A 25377-nucleotide genomic window follows, 5' to 3' on the forward strand; every position below is an offset into this window, starting at 1 on the left:
CCCCAGCATGCGCCGCGGCCGAGCCCCCGCCCCCCGCCCGCCCCCGCCGAGGGGAAGGAGTGCGCGAGGCCGAGGTGCGGGACGGGTTTTAGTGCGGCTCCAGCCCCGGCGGGCAGCGCGTTACAGCCAACGGCCACCACCGAGCCCAGCGCGCCCCGCGCGGGGCAGGGAAGGGGGAGCAGCGCTGCTTTCCCCCGCGTCGCTGCTGCGGGACATCGGCTCTGAGCCGCGCGTGGGTTTCGGAGCAGAGCGTCACAGGGCGCAGCGCAGCGGGAAAAGCAGCGTCTCTCCCCCCCTCCCCGCCCAGGTATTACAAGCTTACTGAAAAAAACGTAGTAAGTTTACAAATGCAAGAAAAAGCTTGGCACACATTAAAAAGAAGGCCTCAGGCAACAGTTTCTGTCCAGAGTCCACCCACAGCAGTACGTGGACAGTGCCAGGCTGATGAGCTGGGGCAGTTTTGTAGTTAATGCGCTCACACGGGGACACAGCCGAACCCAGGATGCCCCAGACGGCTCCAGCCCGCGGTTGTCTGCCCGGGCTCCTGCCACAATTCAGGCAATTCCTGCCACCCTGTGCGCAACCGCACCATGAGGGCGAAGGGTGCCCGTTCCTCCTCCACCCGGTACTCCCTGGCTTTGCAGAACCTCTCTTGCAACTGATTTTCCATGCCTTGAGAAGATAACAACCCCTGAATGCTCAGCTACTGCCTGTCCTCTCTGACCCCTTCTGCTGCAAAACCACTTGAAGGAAAGCAAATGGAATGAATTCTCCACAAGCACACAACTCAGAAACACCACCTGGAAGTCTGAAGCCATTGACTGTGGGACTAGCAAAAGATGCAAACAAAACAAGCTCGCGAAGCCCTGTAAAAGATAGGAGAGGGGATCTAGGCTAAAGCTGTGCTTCCCAAGGAGCTGGAGGGAGGTAAGCACTTGGTTTGCTGTGTTGCTCTTGGCTTGGACTGAAGTCCCCAGAAGGAACACAGAGGGGACTGAGACTGCCAGCATGACAGGAGCTTGGTCTCTAATGCTGCCTAGAAGCTTTGACACTTTCCACAGCCACCACTAAAAGTGCTGTCTGTAACCCAACCCTGTAATTACCACACGGCCCTTGGAGTGCTGTAAAAGTGCAGAGCTAATGCATAGTTATTAAGTCAATTAAAAAAAAATCCCACAGGTAATTAATCTCACTAGAGCAATTACTAAAGCTACCCTGGCTTATCCAAACGTCCATCTAAACTCAGCCTGCAGCCATGGATGAAGACAGAAGGGCTAGAGCAGGATGAGGAAAGGGTACAGGAATCTCACGAAGTTCAACAAGGCAAAGTGTTAAGTCCTGCACGTTGGGAGGAACAACGCCAGACATCAGTACATGCTGGAGGCCACCCCGCTGCAAAGCAGCTCTGCAGAAAAGAACCTAGGAGCCCTGGAAGACAAGTTGAACGTGAGTCAGCAACTGCCTCTGCTGTTAAGAAGGCTAACTGGTTTTGGTTGCATTAGGCAAAACATTGCCAACAAGTCAAGAGAGATGACCTTTACACTCCACCCAGCGCTGTTGAGGCTACACCTGGGGTTGTGTCCAGCTCTGGGCTCCCCAGTACGAGAAACCTGGACATACTGCAAAGAACACAGCAGAGGGCTACCAAGATAATAGAGAGACCATCGTACCTCTCTTGTAAGGAGGCACAGAGAGCTGGGACTGTTCAGGCTGGAGAAGAGGAAGTTCGTGAGGAACCTTATCAATGTGTATCAACAGCTGAAGGGAGGGTGCAAGAAGACAGAACCAGGGTCTTTTCAGTGGTGCCAGTGCCAGGACAAGAGGCAACAGCTACAAACTGGAACACAAAGAGGTTCCGTCTAAACATCAGGAAGCACTTTTTTTCTGTGCAGGTGACAAAGCATTGGAATAAGCTGCCCAGAGAGGTTGTAGAGTCTCCCTCCTTGCAGATCTTCAAAAGCCAAATGGACATGGTCCTGCGCAACTTGTTCCAGGCGCCCCTGCTTGAGCAGGGGGGTTGGACCAGAAGACCTCCAAAGCTTCTTTCCAATCACAGAACAAACTGTTCTGTGATTCTACCCCTTCCTAAAAATAATAATAAAAAAGGCATTCCCACCACTTTTGATTTGGTCCAACAAAATTGTGCTTCGGAGAGCAGAAAAAGCATCAACAGCCATAGCTGTTTGCAGCCATATACTGAAGATGCTTAATCTCACCTATTTACTAGAATATGCTTAAAAACTCAATTTCATTTAACCCTTCCTTCCCCAAATTGCACTCACTGTGTAGTCAGGCATTGGTATGGGGTAGGAACGACTGCTCAGGATGTTTGCAGAAAAGGGACAATTACGTTCTGGTTAAACAACTGCTTATTTGGGAAAGTTTCCTGACAGTTTCTTCATACACCTGGCCTTTAAAACTGCTCTGTTCTCAGGCAGTTAATGCTCTCAGGATAATGCTGAACCTTCCCTTCCCAAAGGGAACTTCGTCATGGTTCATCATTCAGTAGGACTTAGAAAATCAGAGCAAGCATGGACTGAGTATTTCATCACCACTGAAGAGACACTGGAAGAATAAAGCTCTCACACCAGATAGGGTGGGAGTAGCCTTGGTATGAATGGGATGGGAGTACTTCTCATTATGGTGTCCATAGCCTGTCACTCACATACTGTACAGGTAGAGCTCACTTGCAGAGGCTCTGGTCCCTAATCCCCAAATTAATCCACAACTAACATCTCTAAACTACACCATACCTCAGAAGCCCTGTTCTCCACTCCTAATTTCACTGTGTCAACCTCACCACCTTCATCAGATGCAAAGAACCTGTATAAATGAGACAGCTCCCACACCATGTCACACAGGATAGGTGTCTGAGGCATCCAGGGAGCTGGGAGGAGGCTACTCCAGAGATCAAGCCTCCAGCTAGATCCTCCTACTTCCATGTCTACACATTTTCAGCTACAGTCCCACTATGCACTGGTTGTCATAGCTGTCAATAAATGTCACCACAAAGAACTGGGATCCATGCCATAGAGTAGCTGACAGCTTGGAGCTGCTGCTGCTGCTGGCAAGAAGGTATGGAAGACACCACTCTTGGAGCAGTCTGCATCTTAAAATCAGTGGCATAAAGATGAGGAAGAACTGCTGCAATCAAAATAGATGTCTGAAGTGTTTGGCCATCTCCACGGGGGCATGCAGGTGCCTTTGTTTTTAGGTCTGCAGGTATGATTTTGCTCTTTGCAGTCCTTCCTTCAGAAACTGGAGGTAAGTTGCAGTAGAAGGGTCATCAAAATTGTTTGAGAAACTAAAGACGCTGCTTTCAACATCTTCAGGCTTCATAGAAGTAATATCCAAGAAGTAGTTGGCATTGATATGGTGAATCTGGGAAAGAAAACAGATGAGGAGAGGAGTTTTTAAAGACAAGCACAATACCTCATCTACTGCCTTGGCTTCTTGCCAGGGCACAGGTGACAATACTGTAGCAACTCTTAAAGAATCTCAAACATTTTGCAAATCCTAGTTCAGCATCCAGGACTCAGGTTTCTATTTTAGTTAGGGAAAGATGTGTGAAAGACAATGGTCTGTTCTTCTCCCTCGAAGTGCTGAGCCCTCACTTAGGTTAAGAAAAATATGAAGGTGATTTGGAAAAACTCATGCAGGCATAAAACTCAGCTCTGATCAAGGGCTAGGGATGTGGTAGCCCATCTATGCTAACTGAGGGGGCGCATGTTCTCAGACTAGCGTAGCTGCAAAACCAGTGTGTGAGCTTAAAATGCCACTGTGCCTTCCATTTCCCCAAAGGATAAAGGACAGGGGGATGTGTAGCCACTGACCACAGAAACCCTTACAGGCTGTAACTTCCTGAGCAGAAGCCACTCACCGGTCCACAGCCTAGTTTGGAGGAGAGCCACTAAAGAGACAGCAAGGAGTCACTGCAAGTATTACTAGCTAAGGTCTGGGCAGTGTGGGGAACAATCAAATTAGCAGTGGTAGGATCCTCCACTGCAGGCAGCCAGGCCACTGACCCACAGCAAAGCCCCACAGCATGAAGCATCAGGAGCTATTGTCATTCTCCAAATCCAAGGCAGAAAGGATCACTGGGGAGCACAGCAAAGCCAAAGTGCGTGGACTTGCTAATGGCTGATCTGCTGTGAAAAACTCTGGGAAGCAAGATATAGGTAAACATATTTAGAAGCTGCTGCCAAGGAGAGATTTAAGTGGAACATTAACACAAGGGACAATGGATGCAGGAAAAAAAGCTACAATGGCTTTTCAAATGCCACCAACTCCAACAAAGGTCAACGAGGAAATGTAGGCAGACGTGGTTCATTTTTTATTGTTCTTCTCCCCTACTGTTGTTGTCCTGTTTCAGAATAAAAAGACGTGTATCAGACTTCTTGGTAGAGTACTTGCTGCTGTCTGTCTGTCACAGCATCCCTGAGAGCAAAGCACAGCCCCACAAAGGTCAGAGGATCCAGAGAACAGCAGAGGTAGCACACCTCTCACTTCAGGCTCTGCAGATGAAAGCACATTCTGGTGGGGAGAACCAAGCCCAGCTGAAGGGGTAATGAACATACCACCGTGCCATTTGGGAGGCAGATGATCATCTCCACGGGGAAATTGTATTTCTCAAGGTGCAGGTCAGCCAGCTTGCTGTAGAACTCGTTCTCTCTGTTGGTCTGTAAGGAGAACCCAGAGAAATATTCTTACATACACCAAAATGAGCAGAATGGAGTGGAAGGGGTAAAGCTAACATGGGATGAGGGGGCAGCCCAAAAAGCCACCATGACAGCTGTCTCTATTGTCATGATCTGCTTTAGTAGTCCCTTTCAGCCAGCCTCCCCTCCTCACATTTCAGCTGTAGGTTTTCTCCCCCCAAAATAAGATCATCCCATTACTGGCAGTTCCCAGTCACATGAACAGTCCAACCCTAGCTTTTTCTAATGTCTCCAGCTCTGTAACTGACCCCAGCTGACAGCATAGGCCTAGGGGCAGGCTCACAAGAGGGGAAAGGTGCAATCAGGGGATCAGGACTCAGTGTTATTTTGGTTGCTCCCTTGCGTACAGAGAAGTCAGCTTGCTGATAGCACAAAGCCTGGGATGGGGATAAGGCAGTGAAGCATCTGGTTTGTTTTTTAATATGGGCAACATGATGGAATGAAAGGGTTCGCTGTGCTTTTTTCTTAGCTTGCCTCCATCTAGTGTTTGTTTTGCCACTGCAGTTGCTAGGTCACAGAGAGCTTGGAGCCCCCATTGGTACAGGTGTGAGCTCTCCCCTCCTGCCAGCACCTCCTGGCACTGTGTTCACCAGCACCAAACACAAAGAAGGCAGATGTGGCTCCAGCACTCACCTGCAGCTCTTCCAGCTCCTTTACCAGCGACCAGCTGCTGATGAAGCTCTCATTCAGCAGGGCAAGGATGGGCGAACTTTCCAGGACAGTCTCCCGGAGAGTTCGCCCCGAACCTGGCGTACAAAGAAAGGCAGACAGTAGTTTGCAGTGACTCCCAAGCTGACTATTGCCATGATTCACACCACTGCTTGAGCTGCTGCAGCAGCTGGTGAGCTGCCCCCAGCCTGGCATATTGTCTAATTTCCCCTTTGCTGGCAGTTTTCCATTGCTTGCTGCTTCCAGTGTGTGCTGCTGGCAGAGAAGGCTCACCAGAGCAGACCCCATTCACTTGAAAGACAACACAAGGAGCAGAACAAGCCTGTTATTGAAGCTGACTGGTTTGGTGCATTTTGGAAAGGCTCAGGCACTGCACATCTACCCTGAGTGCCTCTTGCTTTTCATACTGAGCAGAGCAAATAAGACTAAAGATATCCGCACCTCTCCCACCCATTACTCCTGCCCAATGTGGCATGCAAATTATTGGGCACGTTGGGGAATGGCTACACATCAGGACATTTTCAATCCCACCCCTGGCTCTGGCTTCTTCTGTGCAGGTGTTAGCAACAAAGCAGAGAGCAGTGTCCGTTTTACTCCACAGATGCAGCCTCTACCCTAGCAGACTGAGAGGGGAAGAGAAAGAGGAAAGACCAGATGCACGGCTTACCCTCAACAAAGTCACTTGAATTAGTGTGTTGGACTAGGACTTATCTAAAACAGACCTAATCCTGCCACTGGGGACCTAAGCTCTGATCAGTAATTCCCCACTTCCAGCCCTTTTCTGTGCAGGCACCCAAAACAAGTAATACAACATTTATTTTATCCCTGGCTCCTGACCAGCTCCCTGACACCCAGCCCTTCTCAGATCCAGAATGAGGTGCATCATTCCTCCAACCACTGTGGTAGTGTCCCTCACCTCAGCAGGACTGGTCATCCAGGGCACCCCAGAGCAGGATCGAGTGCACCAGCTTCTTTTCTGCTTTTGCTCTCTCAAAAGCTTGTGTGAAGGGAAAATATGAGACCTGGAGGCAGACAGACAGCTTGAGAAATAGACACGGAACAGCTCCCACATATGAGTGGGGTCAGAAGGAACCAGACCTGCCACATCCCACAGGTGACATGCACAGATCTGCAGTAGTTTCTGTAGATCGAAGCAAATTACAATTGTCCCTCTCCCCAGGAGCAGCTTTCATCTTCCCTCACTTCAGGGACTACAGGGGGCAGACAGGCATTTCCTGGGCAGGAGCAATCTCTTCTCACCCTCACTTTCAGCTGGTATTCTTGTTACTGCTGCTCAGGTGGGATGTAGCATAGCAGATGGTAAGTCTGAAGCATTAACTGTGTTGCCATGTGACACAGGGCCTTTACTTTGGGAAATGTTCAGGAAGCTAAAGTTACCCTCAGGCCTGACGAACAGCCAGTGAGCTCCTAACAGCAAGGTGGGATGTTACTGGCACCCACAGAGTCCCAGATTTACACACTGCAGGCAGCATCTGCACAATCGCAGGCAGGCTGTCTGCAAATGCACCTCAGTAGCCTGTGAAATCTGGACTTCACATATTTACTACAAAACCTCACTGAAACAGCCTAAAAACTGTCTGTGAGGGACCGTGCACTGAGATTGTTTCAATTACTCAAATGAAGGGAACTTTATTAACATCTTGGCAGCACAAAGGGACATTTGTAAGCTCAAGCACAAGGAGGCAGCCATTGAAATACTCCTTTAGCCAAGGAAACAGTGACAGGCAGTTGCCATTGCTTCACAGGCTACTGATATGTTAAACTGTTTAGGTCACCTAATGCTATTAATTTGTGTCTCACTGCAGGATGCAGCAGCACAGGCGGATTGTGTGTTTCCTGCTGATAAGGAAAACTTGATCCAAAAGCAGCTGAAATTTGCAAAAGCAATGCCAGAGAAAAACAAGTTCAAAAGCTGTGCAATTACCTGCCTCACACAGAAGCAGCATTAGTGGCTACTGATAAGAGGAAGGAAGGATGAGCCTACATTTACAATACAAGTCTGGGGCACATGACATCTAGGCCTTGTTCCTGCCTGTGCTGCTGTGCAACCCCTTCAAAGCTGCTGTTCTTCCTCACCTAAAAACTGGAGGCCCATCAAGCCACACAAGCAGTGCCTGGGAGGCACACATTGAGCTCTGACACCCTTCACACTACTCTAAATGTTGATCAGTTTACGGCCTCTAGCTTCTGCTCGTCCTCAAGGTGGACTGGCCAGCTCAGTAAAAATGATCCACCCTAATTAAACATTTCAAGGAAGAGTACAGCCCCTTCCTCACCTTCTTAAATGGATACATGGCCACTTCCAGCTTCTGGGCTGCCTCTATCCAGGGGATTTCCTGCTGCCAGGTTATCTCTTCGAAAACAAACTGAATAGGCTCCCCTGAGGGATCTCTGCTGTCAATGACATTTCCATTTTCATCATAGATCACAGAGGGAACTGATGGCCCTGTGGATTCCAGCTCCATCTGCAGGAGAAAAAGCTCAGAGTTAGAAACAGTGGATATCCCACTCCTGTTTATTCTGTACTCCAGAACAGGATGAAGATACAAATTAAAACTGTACAGCTTCTAATGAAGATAGAGCTGGATCTATCTTCTCTAGTCTCCAGTCTCTATATTCTCTAGTCTCCTGGAGCTGCACTTAAATGGTTGCAGATGTGTTTTATTATTGGGGATTAACAGGAAAGCACCTTCATTTCCTTCAATTATCGTCTGTCTCTGCTTGCTAAGTTGTAAATGCATAAGACTTCTTCATTCCACATTGCCATCTTCCCAGAGGAGATTTTTGACTGTGGGACGCCAACTCTTTAAAATAATTGGGATCTGCAGGGCTAGTCTCATTCATACCATCAACAAAACCCTTATACAGCCCATGGCTAGCCTGAGAGGGTGCTGTTCGGGGAAGCTGTTCAGGAGCTTCCCTGTAGCTTAGAGCTCAGGTACAACAGAAATTATTTTTTAAGTTTGTTTTCATGACTTTTGCTAACTAAAAAGTAACATTGATCTAGATTAGGAGAAAATGGTTCAATTCAATTCAGCCATTCACAATTCTAACTTATGTTTCCTGTCCCAACAGCTGGGATTACCACCAAATATCTTCATGCAGTTTCTAAATCCAGATACACCATTGTTCATACACCCCCCTCTGGGCTCACAGCCTGGGTTTAGTTCCATCTTCCCCCATGCCTGGCAGACAACTTTTTAAATGGAAAGAAGTCGCATGACTCCAGGAGCTTAAGATTCAACCCAGGGCAGGTCATAAAAGCTGCCAGTACTAAGCCACATTACTGTGGAAGACATACACAGATCACCTGAGATTATTATAACATTATATTGGAGTGTTGAACAGAAAACTCTGAAGAGCAGGGATAATTGAAGTTATACAGCTCAGGTGCACGGCAGCATGAGTTCCTGCCAAGATACTGCATGCATACAGAAGACTGACTGTGGCTACAGACCTGAGGCAGGTAACCTATATCCACTTCCATGTTGCTGCTTTCACTCGCCCCATACAGCCACTCCATATCAACGTTCAGGGACCTGCAAGGTGAACCCAATATGTTCAGTCACCCAATACTAAAGCTGTGTATAGAAAACCCCAATGCTCCTCTTGTAGGGTCAGCACTGAGGCCCAGAATCTCTAGGTCCTTGGAGATCGCAGTGTTCCCTGCACAAGACTAGCAACACTAGATCCCTGTTAGCTCAGGGTCCAGGCACCTACCAGACCTTCTGGGCAAATGCATTCATACCTTTGAGTACTGTCAAACTAAGGGAAGAGAGAAGTATATTTGCACACCCTTTCCTGACAACACTTAACTTGCACATTCTGATCCTGCTGAACTTTTAAAATTGTCTTTTTTTTTTTTTGGAGGCAAAAGGCTTTTGGCAAGGAGTTCTGGCAGAGCCATAAGTGTCTGCTTGCTCTAACAAACACGCTGACAGAGCCATAAGGACTGAGTCACCAGGATAATGTCAGAATTTTCACTCCAGCCATCACAGGCAAAGCGATTTCAGGCTTCTTTCCCCTAAAATACTTCCAGCTGCTTGCCAGAGAGCAGGAATGAGCCGGCATGAAGCTACGCACACAAAACATTAACCTGTGAAATGACAAGCAAAAATATTTTGAAGCATGAGCATCAGACTTTGGCGAACTTCAGTGTTTTCAGACAGACACTAAAATCACTAGGGATTCCACTGGGTTTCATTTATAACTGTCCTCAAGTCTGTTCAGCACATAGAAAAGGGAGAAACAGCTGTACCTGTTGTTAGGGACAAAGAGCTTAAACTCTCGGACATGGGAAGAATCCTTGGAGAGGATGATGTGTCCTGTGAACTGGCCTGGAGAAAACCAGAAGGGGAAGTCTGGTGGCTCATTCAGCTGGAACTCAGCGTGGATCCTGAAATTAGAAGGGAGCCATGAGCTCCAGTGCCAGGAGAGAAAGAATCACGTACTGCAAATGATAGCAGGGAGAAATGATCTCCAGGCACCAGACTTACAAAGCTAATAGGGGAGAGAGGTTTAGTTCAAAAACCTTTTAATGTCACACAATAAACAGGTAAAAGACTGGAGCAGATTCCCTGGATCAGCAGAGTTTCTGGTACTGATGCCTTTTGGAAGTGGGCAGTAAGCGCACATCCAGGAAGGATGAATTACATTATCAGTCCTTGAAACACAGGAACAGACTAGAGCTCCCTCAGCCTCCCTTCCATCCTGATCGGGCAAATAAAATTGTGTTCAACAATCACAACAAAACATGAGAACAATTTCACAGAATCTTCCCCCCTGCCTTGGAGAAACACTCTATCCCATGATTAAACAAAATCTAGCAAGTTCCTTTGATAATCAGGCTCTCTCTGTTCAACAAGGGTCATTTCTAAGTCAAGGGTGACAGAGGATGGCTGCTGCCCTGGGCCCAGGCAACAGTCCCTGCTTCACCAGGGACTCAGTGCCACTGGGATCATGGGCGCCTCCTGTGGGCATCAGCAAAGCATCACACATGGGCAAGAGCTGACTGGGTACCACCCTCCTCCTAGAATTGCTTTACCTCCCTCCTAGCCAGGGCACATCTGTCTTGTCTGGGAACATGACTGCAGATCCAGTACTACGGCATTGGATCACAGCAGCCTTCTCCACTCCCCTGAGATATGGTACAAAATAAGAGGTCTACCCAACACCTCTAACAACCTGGACCCATGGCCTTACCTGAATGCTATGGCATAGTAGAAGGTGCTGATGGCTTGGATACAGGCCACAGATCCCTGGGGAGCAAAGCGGGTTTTTACAAAGGGGCGTGGGTGGAACATGCTCAGAAGTCTGTGGATTGTGATCTAGGGAAAGAATTGTTAGAGAACAAAAATGAGAATGGTTTCCCTAGTGCAGATCACAGGTCAGATGCAGCTCCAAAATAACTACCATAACTACCTGCCAGATCAGGAAGACGAGAAAATTGCCATGGCTTAAAAATCAGCTCGGAGACTTGCCTAGTCACAAAGTAAGGAGATAAAACTAGAGACTGGCTTTAAAATAAATCCATCCTCCATGTTTTTTATGCTATTCCCCTTGTTCCAAGTTTCCATCCTCCCAGTCAGGTGAATGTCTGAGCATGGTAAACTGATCTATGGGGCTGTATCCAACAACACTACTTAAGACTTTCAAAGAGTGGGTATGCAATCAATAAACACACCAGAATCTGAAAGTATATAAATTATGTGATCACAAACACCTATCTGGGCACCCCAGGTGAATGCGACATAAACACCTGGCTTTACAAACTATGTATACATGTCACTTCAGTTGTCAATGAAATATCTTACCTCCAGGGTGGCAAAAAGCAACTGTTCTGCAAAATACAATCACCTCATTCAAGTGCTTTCTGAATGACCGTTTCCCCCGGCCCGCCTGCCCACTCCCCCCCCCCAGCCCCATTGAGGAAAGGCTAGCCTAAGGACCCAAACTCTTAAAGCAAGATGAAGTTACTCTGCTCAGCTCATCTGTCTATGACAGACACACAGAGCTTTTGCCTGCTCTCAGTTTTTACCTCTGATTTAGAAGACAGTGCTTCTGGCTGTATGTTGCAGCCTTTTAGCTGCCTTTGAAAGTCCATGGAGACATAGTGCAACAGCCTTGTCCAAGCAGTTAATCTGGGCCATAAGGCAGTACACATTTATACAAAAGCCACCTCTCAGATATATAGAAATATCTCACCTCTTTGCCCTTGGGAGGCGGAGGGTAAAATCTGTTGTTGGAAAGATACCCGGTGAAGATGTTCAATTCACTAGGTATTATCCACCATGGATCCCCAAGATCAACTTTATTCTTTGGAGGAAGAAAGGCTTTAAACTGTTTGGCAAGCATTACACTCTTATGGGCTGCAGGAGCAGTCCAATTCCTCAGCCCAGACAGAGCGACATGAGAAATCTGTTAACAAAAGATAGCATCAGAGCCTAGACCAGACTCCTCAAACATGCAGCAATGCTGATGGATATAATTATGCTTTGGAGGACAGGGGGAAAAAATAATCATGTTTAAATTCTTCCCACCACCCCAAACACATCCAAATAGTTCTGTCAACTTTCAGTTATGTGAGCAACAGGAAATGGGAGACAGTGGAACAGGCCAAATAACACCACTGCTTTTGGACTTCGTTCCAGGAAAACCACCTCTAATGTCCGCTTCAAGCTTCCCAGGAAGGGCGTATTAATTGGGACTGAGTGCTGCATGCACTGAAAACAAGGCAATGATGAAGAAAGCAGTGAGTTTGTCGGTCAAATCAAGTACTACTGCCCGGAGCCAGACCACCTCGCTCATACTTATTCATGATTATCACACCAGCCCATAGGATGTGTTTATACTGGAATTTCTGGCCACACATGTCCTGCATGATACGTACTCCCAAGAAACCATCTTTGCTCTTTGTCATCGTTTCCATTACCAGAGGCTGGAATTTAGCCACAATGGACAATGTCTCCCCAGTTGGATCAGGCGTCTCTTCCTCTTCAAATTCTGAGATGGGAGTAACCCCTAGACAAAGAGACAGGAATTTAAGCAGCTCTTTCAACTTCCTCCTCTCTTCAGACATCTGAATGATTATACATTTTTTCCTGGCTAAAACAGGAGCACTGGGAACTTCCCAGCTGTTACCATGCTGTATGCAAGGGAACACCCATCAGAACTCAAACCCTCTCCAGAGACTGGCTTCTGCTACGTGAATTGAAGGGGAGCCCTTTTTTCAGGGGATGACACTGCAAACCCCCATGGCTCAGTTAAGCACTCTTATATCACCTACGAGAGGACACACATGCTTTAACCAATTCATTACAGCACAAGCAAACAACTCTCTGTATTACAATTGTACTGTAAATTCTCCTGTACATTACCATAACCACATTTCCTGTTTGGCACCACCAAGAGACATTTGCTACAGTCTCCAAGCATGATCTCTCACAATTGCTATCTGAGAGACTGCTATAGCCAGAGAAGCATATGAATGAAATAAGACTCACTAATAATGTTGGCCTAGACTGGACTGAGCTTTATTTGTTGCATTCACGCATCCCAAATCCTCTGTAAACTCTAGACAAAGTAACTTACATACTTTGCGAAGTCCAGCAATGGAACCCTTAGTCTTATAAAAACTGAACTTTGTGAAAGTGATGTTTACTGCTTAAGGCTCTTCAAATATATGTAAAGCATTACCAGCCTCTTTTCATGTAAATAAGACCCAAAACAGCACACAGAAAAAAAGTAAAGACATCAAGAGAAATTGCTGAGGACATTATCTTTGGCTTTTTCTCCATCTATGCAGAGAGAATTCTGCAAGGTAGAAACCTACCCGTCAGCTTCTCAGCTATTGGCTTGAATTCTTCTGGACTGAGGTACAGATCATTGTTTGTGTCCAGAGAAGAAAAGAGAAACAGTCCCTCACTTCCCAAAGACTTCAGTGCCAGCTCCTAATTTGGGAAGAAGAGACAAGTGAGATTTCACTCCTACCTCTCACAGAAAATCATTGACCCCTCTCAGCTTCAGAGTTCACTTGCATTCTTTCCAGCACAGAAGCACAGTGATCAAATCGAAGGATTAATGCCCTCTGGCAGGATTTTGTGCTATTTACAGTAAGGATCAGTGCCCAGGAATAACTGGCATCAGCACGTTAAAACTACATCTGGCTAAGTAATTCAAATTGAATGAGTCGCTCAGAGTCAAATGAAAAAGTCTATTGTCAGAAAAATTTCCAACTTTTATAAGGCACTCCAAAAACCATGAATATTCACCATGAATAGGGCACCAGTGTAGTGGGTTTACGTGGCAAGGTTTTGGTAGCAGGGGGCCATTGGGGTGGTTTCTGTGAGAAGGATCTAGAAGCTGCCCCATGTTTGGTAAGGGCCCCACTGCTGACCAGAGCCGAGCCAATAAGCAATGTTGTTTTGCGCCTCTGTGAGAGCATATTTAAGACAGGGAAAAAAAACGCTGCGCCACACAGCAGATGGGAGAGTGAGAGGAGTGAGGAACGGCCTTGCAGGCGCCAAGGTCAGTGCATAAGGAGGCGGAGAGGTGCTCCAAGTGCCAGAGAAGATGTCTCCTGCGGCCTGTGGTGAGGACCATGGTGAAGCAGGATGTCCCCTTGCAGCCCATGGAGTACCACGGTGGAGCAGGGTTCCACACTGCAGCCCGTGGAGGAGACCACGGTGGAGCAGGTGGTCCTGCATCGACGGAGGCTGCCGCCAGTGGAAGACCCCTGCCGGAGCAGATTCCGGGCCGGACCTGTAGCCCGTGGAGAGGAGCCCACGCAGGAGCAGGTGACCTGGCAGGAGCTGCTGCCCGTAGGGGAGCCAGGTTGGAGCAGTTTTCTCCTGAGGGATGGACCCTGTGGTACGGACCCATATCTGGAGCAGTTCTGGAAGAGCTGCTGCCTGTGGGAAGCCCACGCCAGATCAGTTCATCAAGGACTGCATCCCGTGGGTGGGACCCCACAGCACAGGGGACGAGAGTGACCGAGAAGGGGCGGCAGAGAAGTGCTGTAGACTGACAATAACCCCCATTCCCCCGTTCCCCTGTGCCGCTCAGGGGGAGGAGGTAGAAGAGGGTGGATGAGGGAGGAAGGTGCTTTTGGTTTCTTTCCATTGTTTTTCACTTATCTAGCTTGTTAGTAATAAGCAATAAATCTTACTGTCTCCCTATGGTGAGTCTGTTTTGCCTGTTACAATAATTACTGCGTGATCTTCTTGTCCTTATCTCAACCTTTGAGCCCTTTTCATCATATTTTCTCCCCATTCCTCTTTGAGGAGGGGAAGTAAGAGAGTGGCTGTGGTGGAGCTCGGCTGCCCACTCGAGCGGAACCACGACAACCAGGAGATCCTGATTTCTGTAATTAGCTAATGCATAGTGAAACAACGTCAGTCAAATATGTGACTAGTCACATCACAAAAACACCAAGGAAGTCAATTGAAGCCTTGTACTTCTGCAAAAAGTAACAAACTCAGGCCGAGATCCATACCAGTTGTAGTGTGCACAACTGTCCTGCTGCAGCAGGTAGCCATCCAAGTCTCCAGTGTCAGGACTGCACTGAGCATTTTGACCCCTTGCTCCACAGGGACTACTGCCTACTCATTCTGTCATACACTTGGAGCCACAATTCAAACCACCTTCTCCAGAAACCCTACATAATCCCAGCCACCCTGTGCCTCAGTTTCTCCCTCAGTAATACTTAGCGGGACAGCCTGCAAAACCCATGTGGAGATTCTCCAATGGAAAACAGCACCGATGTGCACTGAAACGCAATGTCTCACTTGGAACATTTCCTGAAAGACTAAATTATTCTGGTCATTTCCAGTCTGCAGAACTGACAGCACTGAAGGCAAAAGGACAACCTGCAGGCAGAATGAGAAAGCTCCACACTGGGAAGCCAGACAATTCACATCACTTCCAGCCAGCCTACAGCAGATCCCCTGTGATCTATCATTTTGGGACAGCTTCCCCTGTCACCCAAGTAAAAGCCTAAAGCTGCAAGGACAAATACTCTGTAGTCTGCTCTTTCACTGTGTTTTTTTCTCTATTGCCTGCAGCACTGTTACCATCCCCAGAGCTCCTGAACTAGTTTATTTTCCATCTGTTGCCTGCCAGCCTGAAGCAGAACTAATGCAGCCTGGAAGCCAACTGCAGCAACAGAAGCACTTAAAAGCCTTCCAAGGTAATTTCAGGACTGAGAGGCAAAAATAAAGAGCCTGGAGCATAAACTAGAAATATGGACCCAGACACAACTGAAGAAAGACAAGGATCCAAAACATGGAACATAGAGGAGTACACAGGAACTACACAGCTGAAAAAATGAATGAAGGAACAAGATAGTTATTTATCTACATACAGGAGCAAACCACTCAAGAATCCCCACATTCCTGGGGACATAACTCTGCCTCTATAACCCCAACAAACGGGGACAAACATACTTGGCCGTATAAATCAGTAGCAACATTTTCCTGAACAACTGTCCTGTTAACTGACAGCCAGACGCCAGAGTCATGTCACAAACCATTGGGCCAGGCTTCAGTATATTTCTCTGCTCCAGAGCTTGCTTGGGCATAGCACATACTGCACTAATCTTGCAAGGGCCCATGTGATCGCTCACTCTCTGGGAGCAAGCACACAGTACAGGGAATTGCACAGGCATTGCAAAATGACATCATGCTCTGCACAGGAGGACGACCTAGATGCATAGTAGCCTCTGAGGAGACAGTCCACTTCCTAGTCCTCTCCACAGCATGTTAGAATTATGAATCTTTCAGAGTGTCTCTTCTTTTGTACTTCACAGACACAGACCTCAAGGGATGGAAGGCAAATGAGTGACCAAGTTTTTGGCTGGTTAGACCACCTGCTGCTGTAGTATTGGGAAAAAGACATGATTGTTTGCTTAAGAGGGCTGAAGGCAGAATGAGAAGCAGTTATGCTCTCTGAGTGCATCTAAAATAGCAGAATATGAAGGAAGGAATATGGGTGCCTACTGTTGGACATTATCATCCAAAACTCAATCTACAGGTAAGAACTGAGAGCATTCTCCAGTCCTCTGAGCCTCCACTTTTCACATTGGTTAAGCAATGAAAAAACATCAGCCGCAGAACTACCAGAAAATTATTCCGATGACCACAACTGGTCAGAGTGACAGACAGTAGCTTTGTGATCAGGCGACTTATGGCTGTGCATGCATGAGCATATCTCATGAACACCAGCAGCTAGCTGAATACAGCAGCCCTACAGGCCTCCTGTCTCCACCAAACAACGCATCCCTTTAAGGAGCCAGCTAAAGCAGAGAAAGCTGTGCCCCAGAAAGTACTGTCACACTGTATCAGCTCTGCAGGATCACTCCCTTCGCAAATTCATTTTCATACTCACAAAGTACAGCTTTCTTGGTCATTTTGTAGAGGAAGAGAGCTATGGTGTTCACAAAGAGTATTCTTCTCCCACCTGCCCGTGGGTTGCTCATCTAAATGGAAAATAATAAACACCTTGGACTGTTCACATTTTGTTCCTATCTCCAGCAGTGCCCTGTCACTTTAAAAACACTTGTTTTTTTATTTATAGAAATACCAAAGCCTGCATTTTAATGCAAGTCAACTGAATTATAAAAATTATAATCAGAAACAATATCAAGAAGCCAAATTTAAAGATATAAAATTGCATTTTTCAGCTCCCATTCTCTATTCTTTTGCTACTTCCACTGACAAAGTCATTCAAGGCACATAAAAGCTGCATTTTTAGTATGAAAAAAAAATCTGAGCATTTGGGGCCCTTTTTAAAGGAAATAAAGTAGCAAGAAAAGACATCTTTAGAGGCCATGTGAGGAGGTGTAAAGCATTATGTCAAGAAGAGGGCTGCGGGTCTGAGGCTCTTGCTTGTCCCTCCCTCTTCTGGCTGGGGCCACTGGACTCAAAGCAGATAGGGGAGGAGGCAGAGGCCCAGCCAGACACAATGACTGAGTTAGAAACAGTCCTCAGGGCAAACCCTAAGCACCATGGCTAGGCACAGCTCAAACCCGTGAGGCTGGCAGTAAAGCTCTGCCATCACGGAGTTCACTGGGAGGTGCTTGTGTCCCGCACCGGGCTGTGTGATGGTCACCGGTGTCTGGCGGTTACCTCAGCCTTTTGCAGCCACCTCAAGCCCAACAGCGGCCATCCCCAGCCCGGTGGTCACCACAGATCTGCGGTCACCATCAGTGCCTGGTGGCGATCACAACTCTGCATCCATTGCAGCCTGGCAGTGGCCGACACAATCCCAGCGATGACTTCGAGGCCGGTGCCCGCCACTGCTCCAAAACACCTCAGCCTGCTCTACAGAACCTCCAGCCGGCCGCGTACGGTGAGCACCGCAGCTCTACGGTCACCTCACCCACAGCCACCTCATGCCCCGCAGCCACTGACGGCTTTTGGCTACCAAAGCTCCGCGCTCACCTCAGGCCAGAGATGACCACCTCCACCCCAGCCGCCACCTCAAGGCCCGCCGTCCCCTCACCCCTGCCGTCCCGACAGCCCTGCGGCGACCGCCACCGCCGGCTCCTCCCGCCATTTCCGCACGCACCCTCCTCCGTCAGGGGCTGCGCGGCTACAGGCGCCCCCCCCCCGAGCCCTCATCTTCTCGGTACCTGCTGCCGGGCGGCTTCGGCGTCCCGGTAGTACTTGACGGCGGCCAGTGCGGCCAAGGCGGCGAGGGCTAGCGCCAGCCGCGAAGAAACCGCCCCGGGCCCCGCCATGCCGCCACCCTCAGCGCCGCCGCGCCGCCATGGCCCCGCGGCCCGGGGGAGGCGTCAGGCGGGCGGCGCCGGCGAAGGGGGGGCCGGGGCCGGGTGAAGGCCTGCGCGCCAGGCGGCCTGGCCGGGCGGGGGAGGAGGCTTTGGTACGCCTCGGAGGAAAAACTACGTTTTTGCTTTAAATTTGCTGCAGTTTATCAGCTATGCGGACTCTTAGAGTAGATTGCTCACCGTCCTCTGCTGCAGTCTCATTTCTCTCCGTAGTTTTGTTTTTAATTATCGGAGAGTGGTATGTTTCCCATACACACACCAAGCAATTTCAAAAGTGGTCTTTGGTATATAGCCAAAGTGGTCTCGGTATATAGCCAAAAAGAGCTGTATCCATCTTCTTAGGTAGCCTGGGGGGCTTCAGTGCTCCCCAGCAATCTGGAAGTAGACATTGTGCTGCCATCCTGCAATGATCCCTGCAATCGTTCCTGCATGCCAGCCATCTGTGTGCCATTTCTGCCATCATGCTGGTCACAGACCTTTACAACAGCATTAAACTGTTCTTTGTGCTCTTCAGGTTCTTCGGTGGGGTTGCCACATTGCTCCTTAGCAGTGGCATGGCCAAGAGAGATACAAATACAGCCGTTTTAATCTTTTCCCCTTAACTCGGTCTCCTTCTTGTACTTACATGCAACTACACTGAAATCCTTCCATTGCTCAGGAAAATTTACAACTGTTTTTTGTTGTTGTTGTTGTTGTTGTTTATTTTTTCCTTTCCTTTCCTTTCCTTTCCTTTCCTTTCCTTTCCTTTCCTTTCCTTTCCTTTCCTTTCCTTTCCTTTCCTTTCCTTTCCTTTCCTTTCCTTTCCTTTCCTTTCCTTTCCTTTCCTTTCCTTTCCTTTCCTTTTTCCTCTCCTCACCTTACCTTTTCACTGCTGCAAAACGTTTATTTACCAATAACCATTCCTCTATGCTAAGCATTCCATCCCCTATCTTTATTCTTTGAATAATGCTAAGTCCATATCTAACAACATTATTTCTCTTTGGGAATTACACAGGCATGAATTTAGAAACACATTTTTTGTTCCCACAACTTGCTTCAAGCAATTTCTTCTTCCCTAAGTGCTGACTGAACCAATTATCAAGAGTGTCACAAGAATGGAGAAAAATATTCTGTTACCAAAGACCATGCAGCTTTGCAATGACCAGAAAAAAGGCTGGTGGGAGCAACAATCCAAGATCCATCCCCAGTTGCAAGAACTGCTAAGCAGTACTGCTAAGCAAGTACTCTACAACTACCAGGGTCAGAACAAGAGTGATGTCTGAATATCTCTGCACAGTTACCCTGCCCAGAGTCACATACCAAGGACACACAGGGTAAAAAGCTAATTCAGTACCAGGACACATGGAAGAATCTGGCATCATTTTTTTCCTTTCTTTTTCTCCTGTTACTTTATTCCAGAAACAATGTATATGAAAGAGCAAACTTATCTGGGGATGATTTAGTTTTTGCTAGAAAATAAGACATTTAATAGTACTCCTGCTAATCCGTACCGGACAGTGAACAAATGATTTAAAAGAGCTGGTGCAGGTGGGAATTGCTATCCATACAAGTAGGCTATGCTGGAAATCAACATACATTGTGAAATATTCCTGAAATAATCCAGTATTGTCACCTAGATATTCCAAGCATGATGTAACAGGTCTTTGACAGATGGCTTTAAAGCAGGCTCAACCCATAAATGCTTTTTATTTTACAAGACTTTTATTCTCTTTCACAGATTTGACTATTACAGCAGTGAAAGTATTACAAGTGACTCATAACATTTAGTTCCAAATAAAAGTAGAAAAACACAAAAACACTAAGGGAAAGTTAAATGAGATATGATGTGTGGTAAATGTGTTTTAAGAGCACAGAAAAAATATATAAAAATACATTAGGATCAAGAAATTTACTGACAGGTTTTGATTTAGTTACAATTTTGACACCACCTAGAAAGCACAGTATATTGAAAACTGTTAATTAGAAAGGTGATAAATCCAACAGTATATAAAAGGAAAAAATGAAAAAGAAGAATGAAAGGAGGTGTGTGTGTGTTGTGGGGAAGTCTATTTTATGGCAAACTTCCAGTCCTTTGGCCACTATAAAGCAAAGTCTGTGGATTTCATATAAATTCTCTGTATAAAGGAATGTCTATGAACTGTGTACAGTATGGCCCAGAATAAACATCTCTTTATCAGTCTAATAATGCTCCTCACAGAGGAAAATAAGGTGCTTATGTCACGGTTTCAGCTTCCCAATATAATACTGTCCGGAATTGGACTAGTGCCCCAAAATAACATTTTAGGAACAACACAAATTCCTTTAATGGAAAGGAAATGCAGTAACCTGCTGATGCTGTAGAAGCAGGGTGCTGGGCAATGGCCTCACTACTGCACACTTGCTTTAGTTTTAAAGTTTGTGTGGTTGACTGGCAGGGGGTGAGCCTCTGTGTTGAACACCCAGTCGTCCAGGGACAGCACATCATCTTCACAGAACAGAAGATAGAGGTACCTGGAGCCATAAGGCAGGGGTGGGAGGGAAGAAGACGGACAAAAGGGAGATTAAAGAAGCCCAAGTGGGACTCCAAGCATGTACAAGAAAGCACTGCAAGCAGGACTGTGATGGGGCCACCACTGGCCTCAGCTGCCATGGTTTATGGTGACAGGTTTCCTGCCTGCCTGCCTCACTCTCTTGCTGGGAGTTACCACCCCTGGGGCAAGTGCAACAAAATGGGATGAGCATCTGTGCTCAGCCACCCAACATTAGCTCAAGCTACTAGCAAAAGAAAATCTACACCAAGGGGCAGCAAATTCAAATCATAGTCATGCCTCCTCTTTGTGCAGGGCATTAACCTGGCAGAGGGGACAGCTATCACTTAAACGATCAGACCTAAATAAGCCTCCCATTTATTTAGAGGGACTCTGGATCACAGAAGAGTCTTTTAAACCCAGCACATGAGAAGAAACCTGGAGACACCCTATGGCAGCAGTGGTTCTACAGAAGGAAGTTACCAAAGCTTCCACATCCTTTCCCAATTTTCCCCACAGAGGATAAAAGGCTTTTATCAATAGAGACTTATCATGCAGACAAAAGTGTTGATCTTGCAGGAATTATGCTACTCTGAAAGGCCTCAACGATACCAGACTTACTTCAGAGTCTCTGCAAGGAAAAAACTCTGTTGCATGTTGTCATGGGTTGGGACTGTAGTGTAAACATCTCGGATGCCAGAAAAACCAGCTTCTACTCTACAGTGCTTTTCCAGGGCCTGAGAAAGGAAAAGAAATCTCAGTAATGCACAATAGCATGGAGTAACTCATTAATCATTGTCAGTCGCATTGCAAGTCAGCTTTATAAATCAAATTCCAAGTTTATAGTAGCTTCCGCCTCTCACTGGTGCTTACTCCAGTCTCCAGGAAAAAAGTTAGTTCTAATCAAATAGCAAGACAAACATAAACCTCCTCAGCTGGTTCATTGATTGACCTTGACATTACACGTGTAGCAAAAACAGATCTCAAGTGGCAAATCTAGCTGTTTGCGGAGCCTCTTTTCCAGGGCACTAGATGAATGACAGTTCTGCCACTGAATGTAGTCCCATCTAGGATGCAGGACAGCAGTCAACTATCTATTGCATGAGCTTGGAAGAGGTGAGAGACTTTCTGGACAGGAAGTGGTATTGGGAAAATAAGGCAAAACCAAGTTTGCTGATTTTCCCTGGCGAGCTCCAAGCCAATGGTTCAGACTAGTGCAGGTATTTCAAATACAAGGTTCACTCCTTTAGCAAAGGGCTGTTACATTAACAGCAGGTTTTACTGACTGAAACACTCCTCTCCATAAACTTCCACTGTTTTGATTGATTGATTGATTGATTTTAGCATAGCTCAAATGGCAAAGAAAACATTCACTACAATCAGCAGAGAAGCCGTACTAATTTAAGTGATTTTGTATATTTTGTATATTTTTGTATATTGCGATTTTCCCATTACTAATGAGTCTTAGTATCTTCATGATTTAAATCATTTCTGGTCTTTTTATTGACCAAAGGGAAGATTACTGTAAGAATCCAGCAGCCTGTAAGAATTATTACTGTGATTTTTGCAACCATACCTTCACAACCTCCCAGCCCCACTGCCTGTACTTGAGATCATGTGTCAGTCGCCACATGTACATGTAGCTTTCTACCACTTCTGGGCGAAGGATATAGTAGCGCTCGCTGAGTCTGGTTGCCATGGCTTCAGTTCCAGTGTCAAAGCGAAAGGCTTCAGGACCAAGTTTGGTGTCTAGACAAAATCACACATTTATAATGAGCAGTTTGATGAGCAAACAGATAAACAGATTATCCAGGTGCTTTTATGGTGTTCAGGATGCAGGCATTTGACTAAGGCTTGCGTGAGATCAGAAGAGCAGATCAGTCATGCCTGTGTATCATACCAACCTCACAGCTACTGTCAAAATAGTGGCAACTCCATAGAACACACGAGCTATGCTCACTACCCAAAGTTCCCACTCATTCTGTGGTATGCCTGGGTACCACCTAGCTGAGGATAAAGCGTTTCTGAGGGTGAATACAGCTGACAAAACAAAAGGCTTGGACCAGATGTGAGTGTGGAGCAGGTACAAATCTCCCCCACATCCTAGATTTTTTGCTGGGCTGGGATATTGTCTTAAGAACTGCACCACACTTGATTTTGATAGCAGAGCTCCTCACTGAAGAGCTTGGGACCCAGCAGACTGAGCCATTTCAACTGTACTGAGGCAGGGAGGCTGTAAGAAAAGGTACCTTGGGACCTGCAACCACTTCTTCTGCCTTTCTTCTGGTCCACTAGCAGCCTCGAAAAGTGGACATCAGGTAGCTGGGGAAAGCTTAATCCACTTCACTACATTTTTATGAATAAAACATTCAAGTACGTTGGTCTTTTTGAGTGTCCCTTATTTGAGACTCTCAGTCTCTTGCAAAGAACAGCTAGCATTCAGATCCCACTTACAAGACCAACTCTCTCCTTATTTGAAAAACACGGAAGAGGAGGTTGCTTATGATCATGCCACATCAGGTTTCTCTTGCTACACGTGTTTACCACAATGCCATGTTTCAGGCAGTCATTTTATTGTTCTAAGTATTTTCTAAATATTTCGCACACCTTCCCTGGGCCCTCCTGTCTACATGTGGATCTAACATTGTTTGCTAACTGTGCTATTTGCTGAGAGCCAGTGCACAGACACTCTCTGCAAACAATGAGCTTGTTGAAATGGCATCACTATAATCACTTTGGGCAGGCTTGCTACTGTCTTTTCTATGCTGATGGATACTGTTGTGGGTGAAAATTGGCTCTAGGCACTCACAGCCAGAGGGTTTTTAGTTCATTTGATTTCCTTTATTTCTCTAAGTGCCAAAGCAATGGGGGGTTATCTGCAAATACCGTTTCAGGTTAACCTGAAGTTTAATAGGCAAACATGCTGGATCACAGCTGCCAATATGGACTTGCTGATGTGGTGAAACAATCTTTGGATACAACAACTAGCACAGATGTGTTTGGAAAGGTCCTGGAACGCTGACTACTGCTTTGCTGCCTGCAGGCTCAGAACAGCTACAGAGATGCCTTCAGAGAAAGAAGAGTCCAAAGCTAGCTTATCTTGCTGAAAGCCCTGCAGGCAGAGAACTAGCCCAGTCTCATTCATCACCAGTCACTGCCCTCCCAAAATACTGACTGATAAACACACTGTGTGTGTGAAATACATTGCACTGGACTTGTCAAACTGGAAGACTTAGCCAGCCGCGAGAGGCTGAGAAACTTCCTTTTTTTTTCAGTTTGTACTAGCAGCTGCAGGTCTCCAACATTCTCCTGTTGGTCTTCTCAGCTGCTCTGCTCCATATAGTGCGCACCCTGCAATTAATCACTGTTAATTTCCTACTTTTGTCTGCATAAGGATGCGAAAGGACAGAATCAAACTACAGTCTTGTTGGGAGAAGGCTTATTCTGTGGCTGAGAGGCAGGACTATGATTCAGCTCTGGGTTCACAGGAGCTTACATATGTCTGTCCTGCTGCTCCAGCTGTCTGCCATGTAAAACATACTGCCTTCTCTTTTAGATATCCTGGAAAAGACAATTGAAAATCATATACACTGATGAAGATACTGCTGGAGCACAAAACACCCTGCTGTAATCCTCCACCACGCAAACACTGAGTCCGTTAGGCTGCAGACTCTCCCTTCCTCATGTTTTCTAGGCAGCCCACAGGTTTACCTGAACGTGCGTAAGACTCATGACAGGTGTTTGTTATTTCTGCAGCAAGATCCATGTAATGTTGCTTCCTCTCTTCACTGGCATGTTCAGCTCCAAGTGCTATCATGCCCCCAGAGAAGCAAGCCAAGTGGCCCATTTTGTGATCCAGGATGCCTCCCCTCCATTCAGCAATGTAGGTCAATCCTCCAGCAGACCTTCTGACCAAATGTTTTTCTATTGCCTAAAGGGATGAAAAGCAGAATCTCAGGATACTTAGTGGACAGGGTGAGGAGTGAATATTAGACTCAAAAATCTATAACACTTCTGCCTGAAACATTCTGATGAACAATGTTTCTAACCAAAAATAGAGTACGAGCCTGCTCCTTACCTCTAATGCATCATCATACATCTTTTTAGCTTCAGAGTCTTTCTTGTCTGACATCAGCCAAGATTTGATGAGATATTCATAAAAGCTGTCTCCAAGTCCTCCAATAGAAACATGGTCTATAGTGAGAAAGCCAAAAACAAGAACTCAGATTCATGATATACAATGAGCACTTGCGTTACAAAGAGCAAACAACTATGTCCTATTTGATGTCTTTGTTCTTTCCTCTTCCTTTCCAGTTTCCAGGGGAGAGCTTGCTGCATTACTTTTCCAGAAACGAAGAAAGGTGGAAAGTGCAATCAGAAGAAAAATGTTCTGTCATTTTACAAAGCATTTTACAAGTTTAACAGAACTATTCAGATGTCTCATTTTGCAACACTTATTTATACTGCAACTTGAGGATGCTTCCTGCTTTGTGAAGTGATCATCATAAATCCCAGCCTCATAAACCAAATGCAGGTATCAATAGACCTCCATCTATGTGAAGCTGCTGGGTGCTTCCTCTCTGCCTCAGGAAAGGGAGAATGCATGTTGGATCAGACACAGCTGCCAGCAAGGAGCTGCCACAGAGACCTCTAGATTCTGTCATTTGTAGTCCTGGCT

The 25377-nt window shown here is 46.6% G+C and overlaps 2 protein-coding genes and 1 long non-coding RNA gene across 8 annotated transcripts in view; 1 reads left to right on the forward strand and 2 right to left on the reverse strand.

Annotated features, from left to right (window-relative positions):
* Window positions 1-75: 75 nt before the first annotated feature.
* On the reverse strand, window positions 76-18200 carry SELENON (selenoprotein N). Of its 4 annotated transcripts, none has more exons than XM_084496971.1 (12): window positions 18037-18200; window positions 13240-13357; window positions 12298-12428; window positions 11613-11825; window positions 10611-10735; window positions 9667-9804; window positions 8866-8947; window positions 7685-7873; window positions 6304-6409; window positions 5352-5464; window positions 4578-4679; window positions 76-3381 (listed from the first exon to the last, which is right to left on the reverse strand). In XM_084496971.1, the coding sequence occupies exons 1-12, from the start codon at window positions 18142-18144 to the stop codon at window positions 3211-3213; spliced, it is 1596 nt and encodes a 531-aa protein (XP_084353097.1). In that variant the 5' UTR covers window positions 18145-18200; the 3' UTR covers window positions 76-3210. The 4 variants fall into 4 exon arrangements, with proteins under 4 accessions (XP_084353097.1, XP_084353098.1, XP_084353100.1 ...); XM_084496972.1 differs by having other exon boundaries at window positions 12340-12428; window positions 18037-18194; XM_084496974.1 differs by lacking the exon at window positions 13240-13357 and having other exon boundaries at window positions 18037-18155.
* On the forward strand, window positions 16901-20226 carry LOC311423234. Its single transcript, XR_014685610.1, has 2 exons — window positions 16901-17753; window positions 19187-20226. It is a non-coding gene; the product is annotated as an uncharacterized lncRNA (long non-coding RNA).
* Window positions 19872-25377, reverse strand: part of MAN1C1 (mannosidase alpha class 1C member 1) — a 36803-nt gene continuing 31297 nt past the window's right edge. For all 3 annotated transcript variants that reach the window (XM_084496963.1, XM_084496964.1, XM_084496965.1), the window contains 5 exons: window positions 24778-24893; window positions 24411-24630; window positions 22276-22448; window positions 21321-21436; window positions 19872-20682 (listed from right to left, as the gene is read on the reverse strand). In XM_084496963.1, the coding sequence (XP_084353089.1) occupies window positions 20559-20682; window positions 21321-21436; window positions 22276-22448; window positions 24411-24630; window positions 24778-24893 (749 nt within the window). In that variant the 3' untranslated portion in view covers window positions 19872-20558. The remainder of the gene's footprint in view (window positions 20683-21320; window positions 21437-22275; window positions 22449-24410; window positions 24631-24777; window positions 24894-25377) is intronic.

This window comes from Aythya ferina (assembly GCF_964211825.1).
Source record: "Aythya ferina genome assembly, chromosome: 24".
NCBI classification, from domain to species: domain Eukaryota; kingdom Metazoa; phylum Chordata; class Aves; order Anseriformes; family Anatidae; genus Aythya; species Aythya ferina.

What these genes read in the sequence shown, in the direction of transcription:
- SELENON (XM_084496973.1), bottom strand. Translation starts at nt 18,144, where the DNA reads ATGGCGGGGCCCGGGGCGGTTTCTTCGCGGCTGGCGCTAGCCCTCGCC. An exon ending in ATATAGGTTACCTGCCTCAG is followed by an intron (nt 7,874 to 8,865) that starts GTCTGTAGCCAC and finishes TTTCTCCTGCAG; the next exon opens with ATGGAGCTGGAATCCACAGG. An exon ending in GCCTCCCAAATGGCACGGTG is followed by an intron (nt 3,382 to 4,577) that starts GTATGTTCATTA and finishes TTTCTTTCCCAG; the next exon opens with ATTCACCATATCAATGCCAA.